This window comes from Populus trichocarpa, chromosome 13 (genome assembly GCF_000002775.5).
Source record: "Populus trichocarpa isolate Nisqually-1 chromosome 13, P.trichocarpa_v4.1, whole genome shotgun sequence".
In the NCBI taxonomy this organism is placed as follows: Eukaryota; Viridiplantae; Streptophyta; class Magnoliopsida; order Malpighiales; family Salicaceae; genus Populus; species Populus trichocarpa.
Window position 1 is genome coordinate 2,682,486 of NC_037297.2, and position 17,145 is coordinate 2,699,630.

Below are 17,145 nucleotides of genomic sequence, written 5' to 3' on the forward strand. Positions count from 1 at the left end.
AAAACACTTTTTAAAAGTTGTTAAAAATTTAAAAATATCATATTATTTGCTGATTATATCAAATTTGGTCTTCAAATTTTTTATTGATATATATATATATATTTTAAAATATTTTTTTTTTCAATTTCATTTCTTATAATTTAATTTTTATATTAATTTTGATTCTCATTTTTATAATTGTTATTTGCTTTTTTCATATTATTTTTTAATTGAAATTTTTTATTTATCAAATTTGATTCTCATTCTTTTTATTGTTACTTATTTTATTTGAAATAATTTATGAAATATTAATTATTATTATTTTAATTTCTTCGTCTTTCAATTTTTTTATTTTTTAGATTTAATCTCTATTATTTTGATTATTATTTATTTTATTTGAGATAATTTATGAAATTATATTTTTTTTTCAATTTCATTCTCATTCAACTTTTTAATTTATAAGATTTGTTCTTTATTATTTTAATAAATTTGAAAAAAATAAAATATTAAAAAGTTATTTTCCAGCTCATTTTTCATGACATGACCAAACACTGGAAAGTATTTTTCAACTTATTTTTTATTATAATATCAAACATTAAAAAATAATTTATTTTTTTAGAATTTATTTTTCAGAATTATTTTTTAAAAATAAATTATTTTTGGTAAATAAACGGGGTTTTAATTAATGTGGTTTTTATTTTGCTTATTTCGGAGGGAAGGTTTTGGATTCTTCTTTTTTTACCGTACCGGTTCGACACAAGTCTTGCGTCGTATTATTTTAATTTGAATTAAAAATAAATAAAAAACAAATTATCATTCTCTTTTGGTATAAAGTATTACCTGTAATGTAAACGCGTGGAAAAACGGAGGATGAATATTGTCCAGCTGTATGTACTTTTGACGCATGGTAAACGTTTTACTATTGAGGCATTATTTACTAGTATTTTTATATATAAATTTAAAGAGAAAATGTGTAAGTGAATATTCTATCGTTATACTGTTCACTTGCTTATATTTTACTATAAACAATATTGATTATTTTTTTTTAAGCTTTGTTATAAATTTTAGGGGGAAAAGAAATTAAACTCTATTAAGTTTATGGATCGGGTTCATTCTAAAAAAAATAACGCGTGTGGGATAAATATTATGCAAACACATTGTTAACTTCTTTATATTTTACTGTTGACTACACTAGTCATTATTTTTTTAAAGTTTTGCTATAAATTTAAAGGGAAAATATGTGAGGTGAACACTATACAACCGTACTATTCACCCTCTCATATTTTATCGTGGATGATATTGTTTTTTAGATTTACTATAAATTTAAGGGGAGAAAATATTAAACTCATTTGAATATATAATCTGGGTTCACCCTACAAATTTTACTATAGACGACATTGTTTACTTTTTTTATTTTAAAAAAAATATTTTTCTTTTTTTGTTTCTATTTTTAAAAATTAATCTTGATCTTATTTTTGTTTATATTTATATTTAGATTAATATCTCTTCTCTCTTATATATTATTTAGAAAGCTTATTTAAAATTACGATTATTTTTTAATTATACATTTAACTTTTAAGGAGGTTCTTCTGATTAATCTATATTCTTTAAAATCTTTTGTATGGATAAACTTTATTTTTGAAAAATAAAAAGAAATTTATTTTCAAATAATATTTATAATATATACAGCCTTACATATTATTTTTTCTCTTTTATTTTATTTAATCAAATTAATATGTATCTAATTTTATTATCGTTTGATTAAATAAAACAATTATTTTAATTAAAAAGTTTAGAAAATACAACCGCGTAAATGTCACGTCTTGTGATTTTAAATATCATGATCTACATCTATCTTTTGATTTTTTCAGTTTTATTTTTAGTTATCGTTTATGATTTTTTTTTTACTTATTAACATACATAATTCTCAATTTATTTGATTACATGTATGTATATTTTTTTAATTTTCACTTAGGATATTTTTTAACTCAAAAACATATTGAAAAAAATCTATATATAATTTATTTTGTTGAGAAAAAAGATATTTAACCCGCGGCAAAACGCGAGTCAAATATACAATGAAAAACTAAGAATTGAAATCAAAGTGATAATCTTTTTATGGGTTTTTTTTAAGAATAAAAAGAGTGGATTATAAGTGGTAAACTACTTTGGTTTTTTTTTTGTTAGGTTTTTTAATATTTTAATTAAACATAGTTAAACAAATTCATAATTTGTGTTGGTAAAATTAAAAGTTTAATAACAAAATTAAACATAACACTATCAATTATGTTTTTCAAGAAAATGCAGAGGAACCTTTTTGAAGATTGCTGAGAGTAGCAAAATTATTTGATTACCTGAGATTCTTGGATACAAATGATACGAGTGAATTCTAGATGGGGGCTAGAGTTTCAAATGTGATAAAGAGGAGAAGAGTTTTTTTAGTGGAGATTTTGCTATTTTAAAGCAATAGAGATTTTTTACTCATTAAATTAAGTACAATAATAAACTTATAAATAATTTAATATTTTTAATTGTTTTTGTTATCGTGTATAGTATTATAAACTTATAAAATACAAGATGTTTATGTATTTTTCCTAACAATGGATGCAAAACATAAAATAAAAAACGCTAAAAATAGGGTAATTTTGCCCTAGTTATTTAATGATATGAATTATTAATAACTTATAAAAGTTAACTAGTTACAACTTCCGACCAATAAATTATTGATCTAACAATTAAAATACTGTTATATCTTTGTAAGGTTAAGAATACAAGTTTGATATCTAAAAAACACATTTATTAGAAAAGACGGTCACGAACCTTGAACGAGACTAGTCTTATTCTTTAAAAAAATTATAAGAATATCCAAATAAAAATTAAAAAAAAATTACAACTTCCATAACATTTCTCAATTTCTACCATAACTGAATTAATAAATAGATTAAATCATAATTAAATTTGATTACATATGATAAATTGTATTAGCCAGAAATCTAGAACATTTAGTAAAAACATTTTAGAAAATACCGTGGACATACTCTGTTTTTACTATTTACTGCTACAATATATTGACAGTTGGGTATTATAGTCTTTTCACATAATATACTATACAATCGGAGTTTAGAGAAAAAATATATTCAAATAATTGAATTGCATAAAAACAATTTTACATAAAATGCGAAATATATGCACATGAACGTATGTGCCTTTAGGAAACCCAAGGGATTTTTATCAAATGCTTGTAAATAAAAAAGAAAATATTATTAAAACATAGGAAGCAAAATGAGCTGGCTTATCTTCTTTTGGTTTTGTGGTTGTGGGTGCCACATATTTTGATGTTTGGTAAATGAAGCAAACCTGATTTTACTTGGTAGGGCCTACTAGTTTTTGCTGCCCAGCCGCAGGAATGGAAAAGCAGCAAAATGCTGCTTTTCATGGTAATTTTTTGGAACAGTGGAGCATGGCTCCACTGTTCAGTGAACAGTGGAGCCATGCTCTACTGTTGCAATGTTCAGTTTTTTTTTTTTTTTGAAAAATCAATGAAAAAAGTTTAGCTTTTTTTTCGAACAACACCAGTGCAGTTAATCGTAGACAATATTTTTTTTTGTTTTTTTAAAAAAAATTAGTTTAAGGTAAATTAAATTTACTCGTACTGTAATGAAATTATAAATTTTTTTAAAAAAATTGTTTTGTACTCGAAAAATTAGTATTTAATATTATTTAATAACACTACATAAATTAGAAAGATATCGCATGATGACGTAATATTTGTGGAATTTGATCGCAATTTTAATAATAAAGATATCACAATCTTTATTATTTAATAACACTACATAAATTAAAAAATTCAGTTTTTGTTGTTGCGCGCTTAAGAAACCATGAAAAATATAGTCGTTGTTGGATAGATTTCGTCTGTAATGACATTGCATATAGTTTAATGGAATAATAAAAAATATTTGATATCAATATTATTTATTTCATGATGTAATAACAGTAGTTAAATCTATAATATTTAAGTTAAAAATCATTAATATATATATATATATATAACCTCAATTTGAAAAGCATTTTTTTAACCAAACACGTTAAAACTACTTTTTCTTCAACCTCAATTTCAACCACAGTTTTAACCAAACATCTATTTTTTCAAACCAACTTCAACTAAAAGTACTTTTTATAAAACAACTTTTTTCAAATCACAACCACAACAGCTACCGTAATATCAAACACACTCTTAATTTGAACCAGTAGCCTGGCATGACGGCAAGACCAGTACTCAAGGCCCAACAAGATTTTCAGGCTGGTCTTGCTTACGAATGGACGGTGACTTGGCAGCCTAAGCCTGCCTAGATGACGACACTCAGTAGATATTTTTCAAATATTTAGTACCATTTATAACACTTATACTTGTTTTTGTATTTTAAAAATATTTTAAAAATATTTTAAAAATTTAAATATTTTTTTTATTTTAAATTAATATTTTTTCAGTGTTTTCAGATTATTTTAATGTGTTAATATCAAAAATAATTTTTTTTTTAAAAAAATATTATTTTAATACTTTTTTAAATAAAAAAACACTTCAAAAAACAATCGCAATCATTATCCCAAATACTCTTAGAACGCCTACATTGTCATATTTGTTTAGAGATTAACCTTTAAAAGAGTATGGATAACTATCTATGGATTATAGATTAATTATTTTTATAAAATTAATAATGTTTTAACTAATTTGGCCAAGTTTAACAGGGATAGATAGAATTAATCGTAAATTTTATTAATATTAATATTTTATTTTATTTAACTAGAAACTTGGCCTAACTTCGGTTTTGAATCCTAGATTTTCTAATCAACCTATAGAATCAATTGAGTTTAACATCTATTTGCAATCGTTTCAATTTTATGCTTAAGGAGAACCAACTTAACCTAACGATCAAAACAACACCGTCAAAGATGATATTTATAATTGTTTTTAGAAGATAAAAATATACAATTATTTAATATACACAATAGTTTTTATAAAAGATAAAAATATATGACCCACGAAAGAACACGGTTCACATAATTAATATATATATATATATTAAAAAAAAACTAAAAGGGCTCAGGAAAACACTGTAGCTACTGAGTGTAATTACTGTGGACTGAAGCAGTTCTTATCGCTTGAAGATCTGTGGTTTTCTCGCGCAAAGTTGTTTTATGTGGTTTTCTCGCGTGAAAAATTGCTGGAGATCTACTTCCCTGTTGGTTTGTTGGCGCGAGATGAGAGTTTCTAACATGTTAGATCTCGGCTGTGTGTGCTTATGTGGGTTTGAGTGTGGCTTCAAGGCCAGGTTGGCTGATGGCTGTTCCCGGATATTCGATGATTGTTGGGAGACTTCTGATTTGTATAGTGTGAAAGGATTGGGCATTAAATGCACACCTTACCTGGTTGTTTGGAATTGTTATTCTCAAAAATTCATGAAATAATTAACCCCATATTAATTTTTTGGTCACTTTGAACGACCATAAATTGGCAAAATTGATATGAAAATATTACATTTTATTTAAAAATAATAATGTCATACATCAATTTCTATAATTTATATTTAATGAAATTAAAAATTAATGTGTTGGTTAATGAATGAGTATTATTGTAACATATACTAAAACGCATCAGTGTTTTACTGTGGGCTGCACAGTGCAGTCCACAGTAAAAAAGGCTGAGGTTTTTTTTTTAAGCTGTTTTTTTTTTCTTTGTATTTTTAAAGCTGTTTTTTTTTGTTTTTGTTTTTTTGTTTTTTTTAATAATTTTTTTTATTAAATTTTTTTTCTATTTAGTTATTAAACTTTCATGGAACGGATTCCGAGTTTGATGGGTTAATTATAACATATACTAAAACTATTTAGTCTTTTACTGTGGACTGTACAGTGCAGTCCACAGTAAAAAGGCTGAGCTTTTTTTTTGTGTTTTGTTTTTTTTAAAGCTGTTTTTTTTTTCTTTTTTCTTTGTTTTTTTAAAGTTGTTTTTTTTTTTTGTTTTTCTTTTCTTTGTTTTTTTTTAATGAATATTTTTTTTGTTTAATTTTTTTTTATTTAGTTATTAAACTTTCATGACACGAATCTCAGGTTTAACGGGTTAACCTGGTTTGAAGGGTTAACTCAGTTAATTCTGATTTTTTTCTTTTTCTTCATTTAGGCTTTTTTTTTCTTTTAAAATAATCTTTTTTTTTGTTTAGTATTTTTTTTTGCTTTTTTGCTTTTTTTGCTTTTTAATTATTTTTTTTAAAATTTAGTTTGTTAATATTAAATTTTTTTCTATTTTGTTATCAAACTTTTATAACACGGATCTCAGGTTTGACGGGTTAACCCAGTTAATTCAGATTTTTTTTCTTTTTCTTCATTAGTTTTTTTTCTTCCTGTAGGTTTTTTTCCTTCGTTTTTTTTTTAATTAATTTTTTTTGTTTAATTTAGTTCATTAATATTGATTTTTTTATTTAGTTATCAAATTTAGTTTGATTTCTTACTGTAGGTTTAATTTAATTCAGATTAGCTGGCTCAACGCAATTAGGGAATGGCAAGAGGAGTTTGTTGGCAATAGGAACTGTAGGGAATTTGTAGAGACCATTACCAGAGATCTGCTCGGTGGTTGTGTCTTTGTGTTTTCACCAAGAGGAGAGGTAAAATTATGTATTAATTTGCAATGATAAAATGTTTTTGGTAAGAAATGGTGAATTTACAAACCGGTTGTGTGGCTCTAGATTTTGATTTTTTATGATACGGTACAGATAAAAAATCTACCAAAAAGAGCAACTGTGATCGACCATGCTTATATGAAACTCACTGAAATGGGTAATAAGAGAATAGAAACTCTCAAGAAAGTATAAAATGAGGAGCATGGATTTGTTTGGAAAATGTTAAGGAATTGACAATGGAATCTACTTTTATTAGACTTTGTGTGAAATATTCAGTCCGAGAGACTTTGTCTTGAGTTTCGAAGTAGAATTTCTTGAACTTTCATCATAGAATGGATGCAATGCAGTTTCCTTTTATAGATTTTTCAATCACAGAAAAAAGGTTGCAATGATGGAAGACGTGAACCATTAGGCTTACAAGAGAATTATTTAAACTAGTAAAACAATCAGCTGAACGCTATAAGATCTGATTATTACATTTTTATTGTTGTGTTTTAATTATATGATTTTACAATGGGAGGAGTTCTTAGTCTGTGTGAACAGCAGAACAAAGGCTGCCCACTTCCTCGAACTTCTTTGTTTCTTTCCTTTCTTCTTCTTCTTCTTCTTGGAGGAGAAAGAGGGTTGTGCTGCTCATTTCGTTTCATTTTCTTGGAAACCATACAGAAAATTCTTGGATCTGTTGATTGTTTTCTAGCTATTAGTCTTTAATTTTCTCTCATTCACTCGGTTTCTTTGGGTGCTGACTAGTATATACTAAAAAGAAACCCTCTTGCACTGTGGAAATGATATAATTAAGATTCTTTCCGATCTCCTTTTACTCTAGCAGTGTCAAATTTATAATTTTTAAAAGTTTTTTTAGGAAAACATTTTCTTATATTTTTTTTCTCTTCATCTTTATTATATGTAAATCAAATATTTTATTCAAAATTATATTTTTTACTTGATGTAAAAAAATTACATTGATAATATCTACACATTCATTCTTTTGCGTTAGATAAAAAATTTATTTGACCTGCAGCGAGGCAAATCAAATAGAAATGTTAACATTTTATTTATTTATTTATTAACACAAATAATTCTTGATTTATTTAACTAAATACATGTATTGTCAATTTATAGTTAGGATTTTGTCTTGTTGGGAAATCTTGTGTATTTTTTTTTTTTGTGAAAACAAATTTATCCGATCCGCAAACCATACAAATGAGAATAATGCTTTTGTTGTTTTGATAATATTTTATATTTGAAACCTTTAATTAGTTCAACTAACACCATTCCGTACTATCTAGGCATTCTCATGAAGATTGTAGTTGATATATCCATTTATGTTAGTAAAATTCGAAATAAGGATACCTAGATCATAAATCACTATAAGATTTAACAGTTTTACCGACGGAATTTTTCCGTCGGTGTAAGACACATATTCCATCGGTAATTATATTACCGACGGAATCAAAGACGAAAATGATCCGTCGGTGAATCGTTCGTCGGTAATGTTTTGTCCGTCGGTAAATCCGTTGGTAATAGAATTACCGACGGATTTACTGACGGAACATACACGTCGGTAATAATTTTTTTATTAGCAACGGAATTACCGAGGGATTTACCGACGGAATTTCCGACGGATTACCGACGGAAATTCCGTCGGTAAATCCGTCGGTAATTATTGAAAAACATTTAAAAAAATTCATTTTATAAAATTATAAAATAATTAAATTAACATAAATTAACACTGTATAATATATACTCAAAATGCTTGGAAAAAAGAATAAGAAAATCAATTCAAACAAATTTGCAACAAATAAATAAATAAAATAAAAAAATTAATTCAACTAAAAAATTAATTCATATGAAAAAAATGAAGTTGCAATTGCTAAAAATTTAAAAATCCTATAAATAAATCTACTAAAAATTGATCTCATATGAAAAAAAAAATCTCACAACAACATTTATACAATTATTAAGAACAAAAACAATTAAAAATAAAATAAAAAACAAATATAGTGAAAAAAATCATGAAAAAGGAAGAAAAAAGAAAAACCTTACCTTAATGTAGTTGCAAGTGAAGCTAAGGAGAGAAAAAAATTTTCATTAAGCATATTAATTAAAAAAAAAACTAAGAGGATAAAAGAAGAAAGAAGAAGAAGACATACCCAAGCATGGAGGAAAAGAGAGGGAGATGAGGAGAGAAAAGAAGAGAAAGAAATAGATAAGAAATGATGTTTTTAACATAAAGTGAAGAAGAAGAAGAAGACATACCTTAATGATGTTTTTTACATATAGTGAAGAAGTAGAAGAACAAGAAGAAGAAGAAGAATAATAAGAAACGGCTCTGTCTCTTGTGAAATAAGGGCATTCAGGTTTTTTATTGGGACGATTTACCGACGGATTTACCGACGGATAATTAAATATTAATATTTTTTAATTATTCCGTCGGTAATTCCATCGGTAATATTTAATTTAAATTTTCAATTTCGTAAATTTTTTTCAGAAACCGCCAAAAATTTACCGACGATTTTTCAATCCGTCGGTGATTCCGTCTGTAATATTTAAATGAAAATTTTAAATCAATTGAATTTTTTCAGAAAACCGCCAAATAACACCGACGACTTTTCAATCCGTCGGTGATTTACTCTCTGGAAAATACCGACGGAATTTTCCGTCGGTGATTCCCTTTGTAATTCACATGATGAACAATGTTCACAATTTACCAACAAATTTACCGATGGAATTACCGACGGAATTTTTTCCGTCGGTAAATCCGTTGGTAAAAATGACACGTCATCATTTTTTTTTGCTTTGTTTTAATTTTTTTTCCCACGGTAATTCCCTCGGTATATACCGAGGGAATATTTCCGTCGGTAAAATCCCTCGGCAATTTACCGACGGAAATATTCCCTCGGTATTTCCGTTTGTATTTATCAATTTTCTGGTAGTGAATGTGAGATTAATTTCAACTACTATTAAAGCTTTGTACACATTTTAAGAAAATAGGATTTTCATGAAACTCACTTTCATAAAGGTGTCAAAAATTCATTAGTTAGGATGGGACATGGGCATTAAATTATTATTATACAAAACATTAAGTTTAATGGCATTTCCATAGGAGCATTTTTATTGTTTATTCTCTCATAAATTATTGGATTGAAATAACTAATTTTTTTATAAAATTTTAATTTGATTCTTATTTTTTTTTTGTATAATTGAACCCTTTTAAGCACAAATTAGTACCCAATTACATATTGTTTTGAAAGATGGGGTTGAATTAAAAGTTAGAGGATCAAAGTTAAAATAACGGGTAAAATAGGTGGTGGTTTTAAATTTTATAAAACAAATTATTTTGATCCACTTTACAATTTGTAACTTTATTGTAAAAATATCTCATTTCAAACTTTTTGATTTATAGGTGATTAGTCTTATTAGTTTTTAGAAATTCAATTTTGATATCAAAGTTCATTTATTTTATTTTTTAATCTTTTTGGGGGAGAGTAGAGAAAAAAAGGACTGTTGAATTCCAGTATAGAAAGAGAAAGTCATCGTTTACACCTATTTTAATCATTAAAATGGTTGAAATTGGTGTCAATAAGTTCCATTCGATGAGAGCAATCTTATAGTAGTTGTTTTGAGCCAAAATATTGCCTAAGAAAAAATAGATCTAAGTCGAGGATGAGAAAATTTATTCAGTTTGATTTTGTCATTTTAGCCTTTTTTTTTTGGGTTTTTTAGGCCGCTAAATTGGTTTCAACATGTTCTAGGATTTTGTTTTTTGTGTTTTAGGCTTTAATTGAGTTGAAAGTGGGTTTATTGGGTTAAAAACCCATAGCCATGATTTTCCAGCCACCACAGTGGTGGCTGGAATTTGAGATGGAAAACGATGTGTTGTTTGCCCCTTTAAAAGATAAAAAAGGCCTAACACTTGGACTTGGGCTTAAAAGCTCATGTAAATGAGTTGTTCCTTCTAAAGGTCCAGTGCGCTTGGTCATAGCCCTATGATACTGAGCTTTTTTTAGATACATATTTATGAAAAAATTTTAACCTAGTTAATTTCATGACCTGAATTGCAAGTTCAAAATGAGCTAAGCTACAATATTTAGTCTATTTTTTTTTTGTTTAATGTTTTTTTCATTCCTCAATTTAAAAAAATGCAATTTTATCATTTTTTTATTTAACTTAAAATTAAAAAAATATAATTTCACAATTTGTTATTAATGATTTGCTTTTGCTATCTCATTCTCACGCGTTTGTTATATTTTTTTTAAAAATATATTTGATACAAAGAAATCATATGCGCTTTATTGTCATATAAATTTATTAAATAAAAAATAATCTATGAAATAAAAAAATTGACTTGCATTCAAAGTTTGGTTGTTGAGTCAGGTTAACTTTAAATAGCTATTTATACAAAATGTTAACTTTTAGAAAATGCAGGTTAACTTTAAATAGCTATTTATACAAAATGTTAACTTTTAGAAAATGCTAGATCATTGCTTGTGTTACGCTGCAAGTTAAATTAATTTTTTAATATAATAAAATATATTTAAATGTTATTAATGTATTTTTAATAGATTTTTATTTTAACTATATGAGGATTGACATGATATGACTTAATCTATTTGGCAGGTCAAAAAATAACCCAAACAACCAATAAAAATAAAATTTGATAAAAATAAAATTTAAAATAATATTATTTTTTAATATTAAAATAAAAATATATTAAATTAACTCAAATTAACTTGTGTTAATATAATACGAGACTTTGACATCTCACAAAAACAAATAAAAAAATAAATTTATCCTGGACTGTGGGTTTAATTATAGATGAATTCTTACCATCTGCCGACGAAACTGGCCACCTTGTCTTAAATGTAACCCAACAAAAACCGGTTCCTCCTCTTAAATTCTGATGACAGAGCCAAAGCTGTACAATCAATATATATCTTCGCACAAGCAAGCATACTTTAAAGTTAAATATTTTTTTAATGAAATAGGTATAAGTATTAGTGATTCCAATTTACTTTGATTGTTATGTAATTTACTTTAATATATATATATATATATATATATATATATTTTTTTTTTTTTGATTTACGTGGGGTGTCCGGGTCAGCTTACGCGCATCACGACTATTCCCCACGGCCCGCTGGACATCCTGCAAGCCCAGGAGCAGGTAAGGCACCGCGGGGGTGACAGGTGTACACATAGAGGGTCGAACCCGGGACGGGGGCGGAACAAGTCACACGAATTGACCACAGCAGTTAAACCCTCAAGTGCTGGGTACACACGAGAGCTCGAACCAGAGCACTCAGGCAGGGCAAAGCCTGCTAAGGCCACTGAGCTACAAGCCCCGTGTGTATATATATATATTTTTATTAATATGAGTATTTGAGTTAGATTATATATATCTCAACTAATCACACGAGCCCTGAAATTAATAACCATATAAACATATTAAAATTTATAAAACTCCAATTAAATCTCACCGTTAAACAACTCTTAAATTTTCTTTAATATATTTTAGTTAATTGGGAAGGGTTATCTCTAAAATCCTGTAAATCCAAGACTAAACGGAGCCCCGAAAAGCCATAAAAATAAAACGACTTCTTCAACTCTTTTACACGCATAGACGTGTATATATACCCACCCACCCACCCACAGATGCGCTGCCTTCTTCTCTCTGAACATCCTGTCCAGGTTTTGTTCTTTGCCTCTTTTAGTGAAAAAATGGTGAAAAAAAATAGCAGGGTTAGTGTCCATTCAATGTTAACGGCAGTATCCAGTCAGCCAGTCGGGTCGGGTAAAACTCATCCATTATCAGTACTTGATCATGCAATGGGTCTCCATACAATACATGTAGTTTTTTACTACAAGAAAAACCCATTTGGGATTTTTGACGTAGATCCTTTAAGGATTGCTCTGTCAGAGGTTCTTTGTTTGTACCCACAAGTTACGGGTCGGTTGACCCGAGGGGAGTCGGGTAATTGGTTAGTGAAGTGTAATGATGCTGGTGTTAGAGTTCTGAGAGCAAAAGTTGAGGCCACCATGGATGAATGGCTGAGATCAGCTGATAGTTCAGAGGAGAAAGATTTAACGTTTTGGGAGGAAATTCCCGAGGAACCTAGTACATGGTCACCCTTCCGAATTCAGGTTTTTCTTCTTCTTCTTCTTCTTTTCCTGTGATTTTCTTGCTTGCTGAAGTTTTCACTTGGGTTGCTCCATTTCCGTGCTATGTCTCATTCGAATCTAAAAACCATATTCTATGTAGAACTTGATGAAGATTGTTTTTAAGGAACAACAAATCTAAACCCGTACTTGTTGATTTTTCACATACAGTATCCTTTTACTTTTTATAAATATCAAAGTTATTCGATTTGACTAATGATTTGATTTAAAATTTAGTTTATGGATTTACTAGGTTAATTTAAATTAATTATTTAAAAAAATATTATTTTAAAAAATTATTTGAGTTTTGATCCAGTTGTAAGTTAATTATATTTTATTTAAAAATACGTGGTTTGTGTGTTTTTGTTTAGAATATTTTAAAATAATATTATTTTAAAATTTTGTTTTTAACACTAATACCTTAAAATACTTCAAAACGATATAAAAATACTCAAAAAAATAATTTAAAATAAAATATATATTTTAATTTTTTTCAAAAATATTTTAAAACATAAAAAGCAGGCTGTTATTCTGTTGAGTTTACTAATTTAAATAACCAAATCAATATTGGATTAACTTTTTTTTTTTACTTTAAACCTAAACCAGATCAGGTATAATAAATAGATGACAGTTTTATTCTTAACAACTAACAAATAATGAAAAGAAAATCCGAAGTACTGATCAAAAACAAAGAAGTGGTGTTTTCTAAAACATTATAATCTTGCTTTCCAAATAATCTCCATGTGGAGAATTGTGATCCTTAACATTGCATTTGGTAAGTGTTTTTTAAATTATTTTTTTTAAAAAAATATTAAATTAATATTTTTAAAGTATTTTATATAATTTTAATATAGTAATATTAAAAATTAAAAAATTAAAAGAAATTATTTTAATATATTTTTAATCAAAAATCACTTTTAAAAAGCAAACATTCTATCGTAAGAGCTTTTATTTAATTAATTACTTATGACAAAGTGATAAGTATCCCAAAAGTCAGGATAGTGATGTTTGCTAACATAATTGAACGTTGCAGTGAGTAGAAAGGTATTCTCAAAGCCATATTGGGCATATAGATTTTGACAGAAGAGGAACCATCACATGGTATACACAAAAACTGAGCAAAATCTCACTGGTTTCTATTTAAAGCGTGGGAGCTTGGGCAGCCTTTAAGATAGGTAGGGCTGAACAGAGTTCGAATAGATATAAAATCGGTCATGCATTACATTAATGATATCGGCAACTTGGTAGCTGGACGGACGGCCAGTCTTCTTGCTTTGGTAGCCTGTGGGCAGCTAGTTTATATGCATGGCGGTAATCCATTTATTTCTAAAAGTAAACCTGCAACTTCTGCTAAGCTAGGTTAGCTTCCTAGCTAGTTCTTGTTCAGGTTTAGCATGCTGTCCTCCTTGAAAAATTATTATATGAACCTGGTCCATTTAATTAGTTCATGCATTAATTATTGGTTAATGTAGTAGTAAATTCATACAACGTATGAGTCTGGTTTACATGAACAAGGTTACGTCTGATAGATAGTTTAATTCTCCTATTTTTCACGTTTGATTTCATGTATATGTAATTACCTCCAACTCTGGAGGTGGCTTAAACTAATTTCTCACCTATGGATCTCCAGGTAAATGAATTTGAAGGAGGAGGTGTAGCTTTTGGGCTAAGTTGTACACACATGAATGCAGACCCAACTTCCATAACTATACTCTTCAAATCCTGGATTGAGAGTCACCGCCAGGAGCCCATTGAGCACCCACCCCTGTTCAGCTCAACCACCCTCCATCACCAACAAGTTCCTAATACTAGCACTAAATCAGACAATTACTGTGCAACTAAGGGCAATGCAGAAACTCCCTCGGTGAAAATGGTCACAGCCACGTTCAAGTTCTCTGATTCAGCAATCAAGAAATGGCTTGACGAAGTGCATGATCAATGTGCTAAAGCTACTCCTTTTGAATTGCTAGCTGCACTCTTTTGGACACGTGTTGCACATCTAAAGGCTCCAAAAAATGACAACAAACACTCCCTCTCAATTTGCTTGGACTTTAGAAGGCTAGTGCAGCCACCAATTTCTCTTGGTTACTTTGGCAATGCATTGCATTTTTCACTGCTGACACTAGATGAGGAAGAAATGGACTACGGTAAGTTGGGACATGTGGTGGAGTTGGTGCATCGCCATATTTCAGATGTACGGGAAGAGGAGGTTTGGTCTGTTGTAGATTGGTTTGAATCACAGAAGGAAGAGGGAGGGAAGTATGCAGAACCTTTCAGAATGTATGGTCCTGAGCTAACTTGTGTCAGCATGGAACACATAATAATAGGGCATAAATCGTTGATGTTCTCAGCAAGTTTCAAGAGTGATGAAAAACCAGTTCACGTTTCATGTCATGTTGGAAATGTGAGGGGTGAAGGTCTGATTGTGGTGCTGCCTTCAGTAGAAGAAGGGCTTGCAAGGACAGTGATGGTAACCTTGCCAGAGGAGGAGATGCCTAAATTATGCGAGGATCAAGCTATCCAGTGTCTACAACCAACAATGCTGATAGGTGGAAGATAATAAGCTTCGATTGTTTCAAGATGTTGAGCAAGGATAGTATGGCCTCCGAGTCTGTTGCTTTAATTTTCATGCATAATATATCTACGTGCTAATCTTAAAGGGATGCAGATGCCAAACCCTACCATGTGTTGGGTGGAACAAGAGCTGTTGCTAGCAACTCAAATTGTAAGCTTATATTATATCTGTGTGTTCTGTACTACGTGATAAAGCGACGGCCAGAATAACTGTTTCAATTTTCATCCGCATTTGCAATGTTGATTTCTCTCTCTACCCCCTCAAGTACTGGAAAAAAAAAAGATAAAAAGAGAAAAGTTGCAGGTAAAAATAGTTTTTCAATGAATTTTGAAATCAGACAGCATCCTCCTAGCCAACATTTGATCAAACATCAAACAAACGGCATGTTACAAAAACAACCATACAAGTTCTTATTATCCATTAAGTACCATGTTGCAATGATACAGAAGGTATTGCTCAATTATCCATAAATGTAAGATCCCAGTACAGTGGAATTAATGGTTTCAAGTTGAAACCTTTCTATCTTTTGGAGGAATGTTGGCAAACTCCCACGACGAAAGCCCCATGCCCTCATAGGTTCTATCACCTGCATGCTACCTCTTCAATGGGTGCAGCAACAGGAATTTCTCTCAGTTCCTCCTCTGCAGGTTTCACCTTCAAGGAGCCAATGTTCTCATCTAGCTTTTTGATCAAAGTGGTCCCTGGGAAAAGTCAAAATAACAGCAATGTCTTAATTGCGGCATTTAATAATTTCTGTTGTAAATGAAAACAATGCCGAACAGGCTGATGAACTGGCAACTGGCAACTGGAGAAACTTCTTTACGGGATGGTTCTAAATTCATTCCATGCAGTGTAGCTATGGTTTTTTTAGAACATTTCTTAAAGCTAAAACTATCATGCCACCAAGATATTCCACTGGCCAGCCAAACTACCACTAGTTTGTCAAGCTCAGTGTCTTCAAACTATATCCAGAGTTCATCTATTACTACAACTTATTTATGGTAAAATGACACGTGTAGGTTAAAAGAAAATATTGTTATGCCTAACCAAAATAATAATTCAAAAAAATCATAATTTTATTCGATTATTTGATCACACTTAATTTTTTTTTTCTTTTGATCTTATCATTTTTCTTGAATCACTGCTAAACCAGTTGAATTTTTAGATTTTATAAATCTCATCCTGTAATCTTGATTTTGATAATTTATGATTTTACCTATGAATCAGTCCATTAATTAATTTTAAATTTAAATAAATATCATAAATTTAAACCATTATATTAATTAAAATTTTATCATTCACTTACTATTTCACCTACTAAAACTTTTATTTTCTATATCATTTCGCTATTTAATTGCATTTACTTGTTAATTGTCAAATTTATCCACTTATCTTTGTGTTAATTACAACCTGTCTTTACAACAAGCAGTTCTTACAGTTAAACACGTTTGGCTTTTTAGAATTCTTTGGAAGGATTTTTCAAAATTAAATTGGAATAAACATTACTTATCCAAAGTCCAAACAACCAAAAGGCATTTATTTTTGAAACAATCAGATTGATGTAAAGAAAGGCTGCATTTTCAGTATACTTTCGACCTCCTTGTCCACTTAAATTGAATGATTTTTTAGAAACATATAAAGCTAAAAATACAGCTGGAGCCTGTAGGGAATCTTATATTTCGGCGGGGACCTAAAATATTTGAGTTGACTTGAATATGGATTTTAATTCATACGATAACTTTAAGTTTCTGATTTGGTAGG

General features: G+C 28.8%; 1 protein-coding gene across 1 annotated transcript; it reads left to right on the forward strand.

Annotated features, from left to right (window-relative positions):
* Positions 1 to 12,293: 12,293 nt before the first annotated feature.
* On the forward strand, positions 12,294 to 15,608 carry LOC112323829 (protein ECERIFERUM 26-like). Its single transcript, XM_024583388.2, has 2 exons — positions 12,294 to 12,794; positions 14,440 to 15,608. Exons 1-2 carry the CDS (start codon positions 12,306 to 12,308, stop codon positions 15,367 to 15,369), a joined length of 1,419 nt encoding a protein of 472 aa, XP_024439156.2. The 5' UTR covers positions 12,294 to 12,305; the 3' UTR covers positions 15,370 to 15,608.
* The last annotated feature ends 1,537 nt before the right edge of the window (positions 15,609 to 17,145 follow it).

Coding starts and splice junctions, on each gene's coding strand:
- LOC112323829 (XM_024583388.2), top strand. CDS start 12,306: ATGCGCTGCCTTCTTCTCTCTGAACATCCTGTCCAGGTTTTGTTCTTT. Junction 12,795..14,439: donor GGTCACCCTTCCGAATTCAG/GTTTTTCTTCTT, acceptor ATGGATCTCCAG/GTAAATGAATTTGAAGGAGG.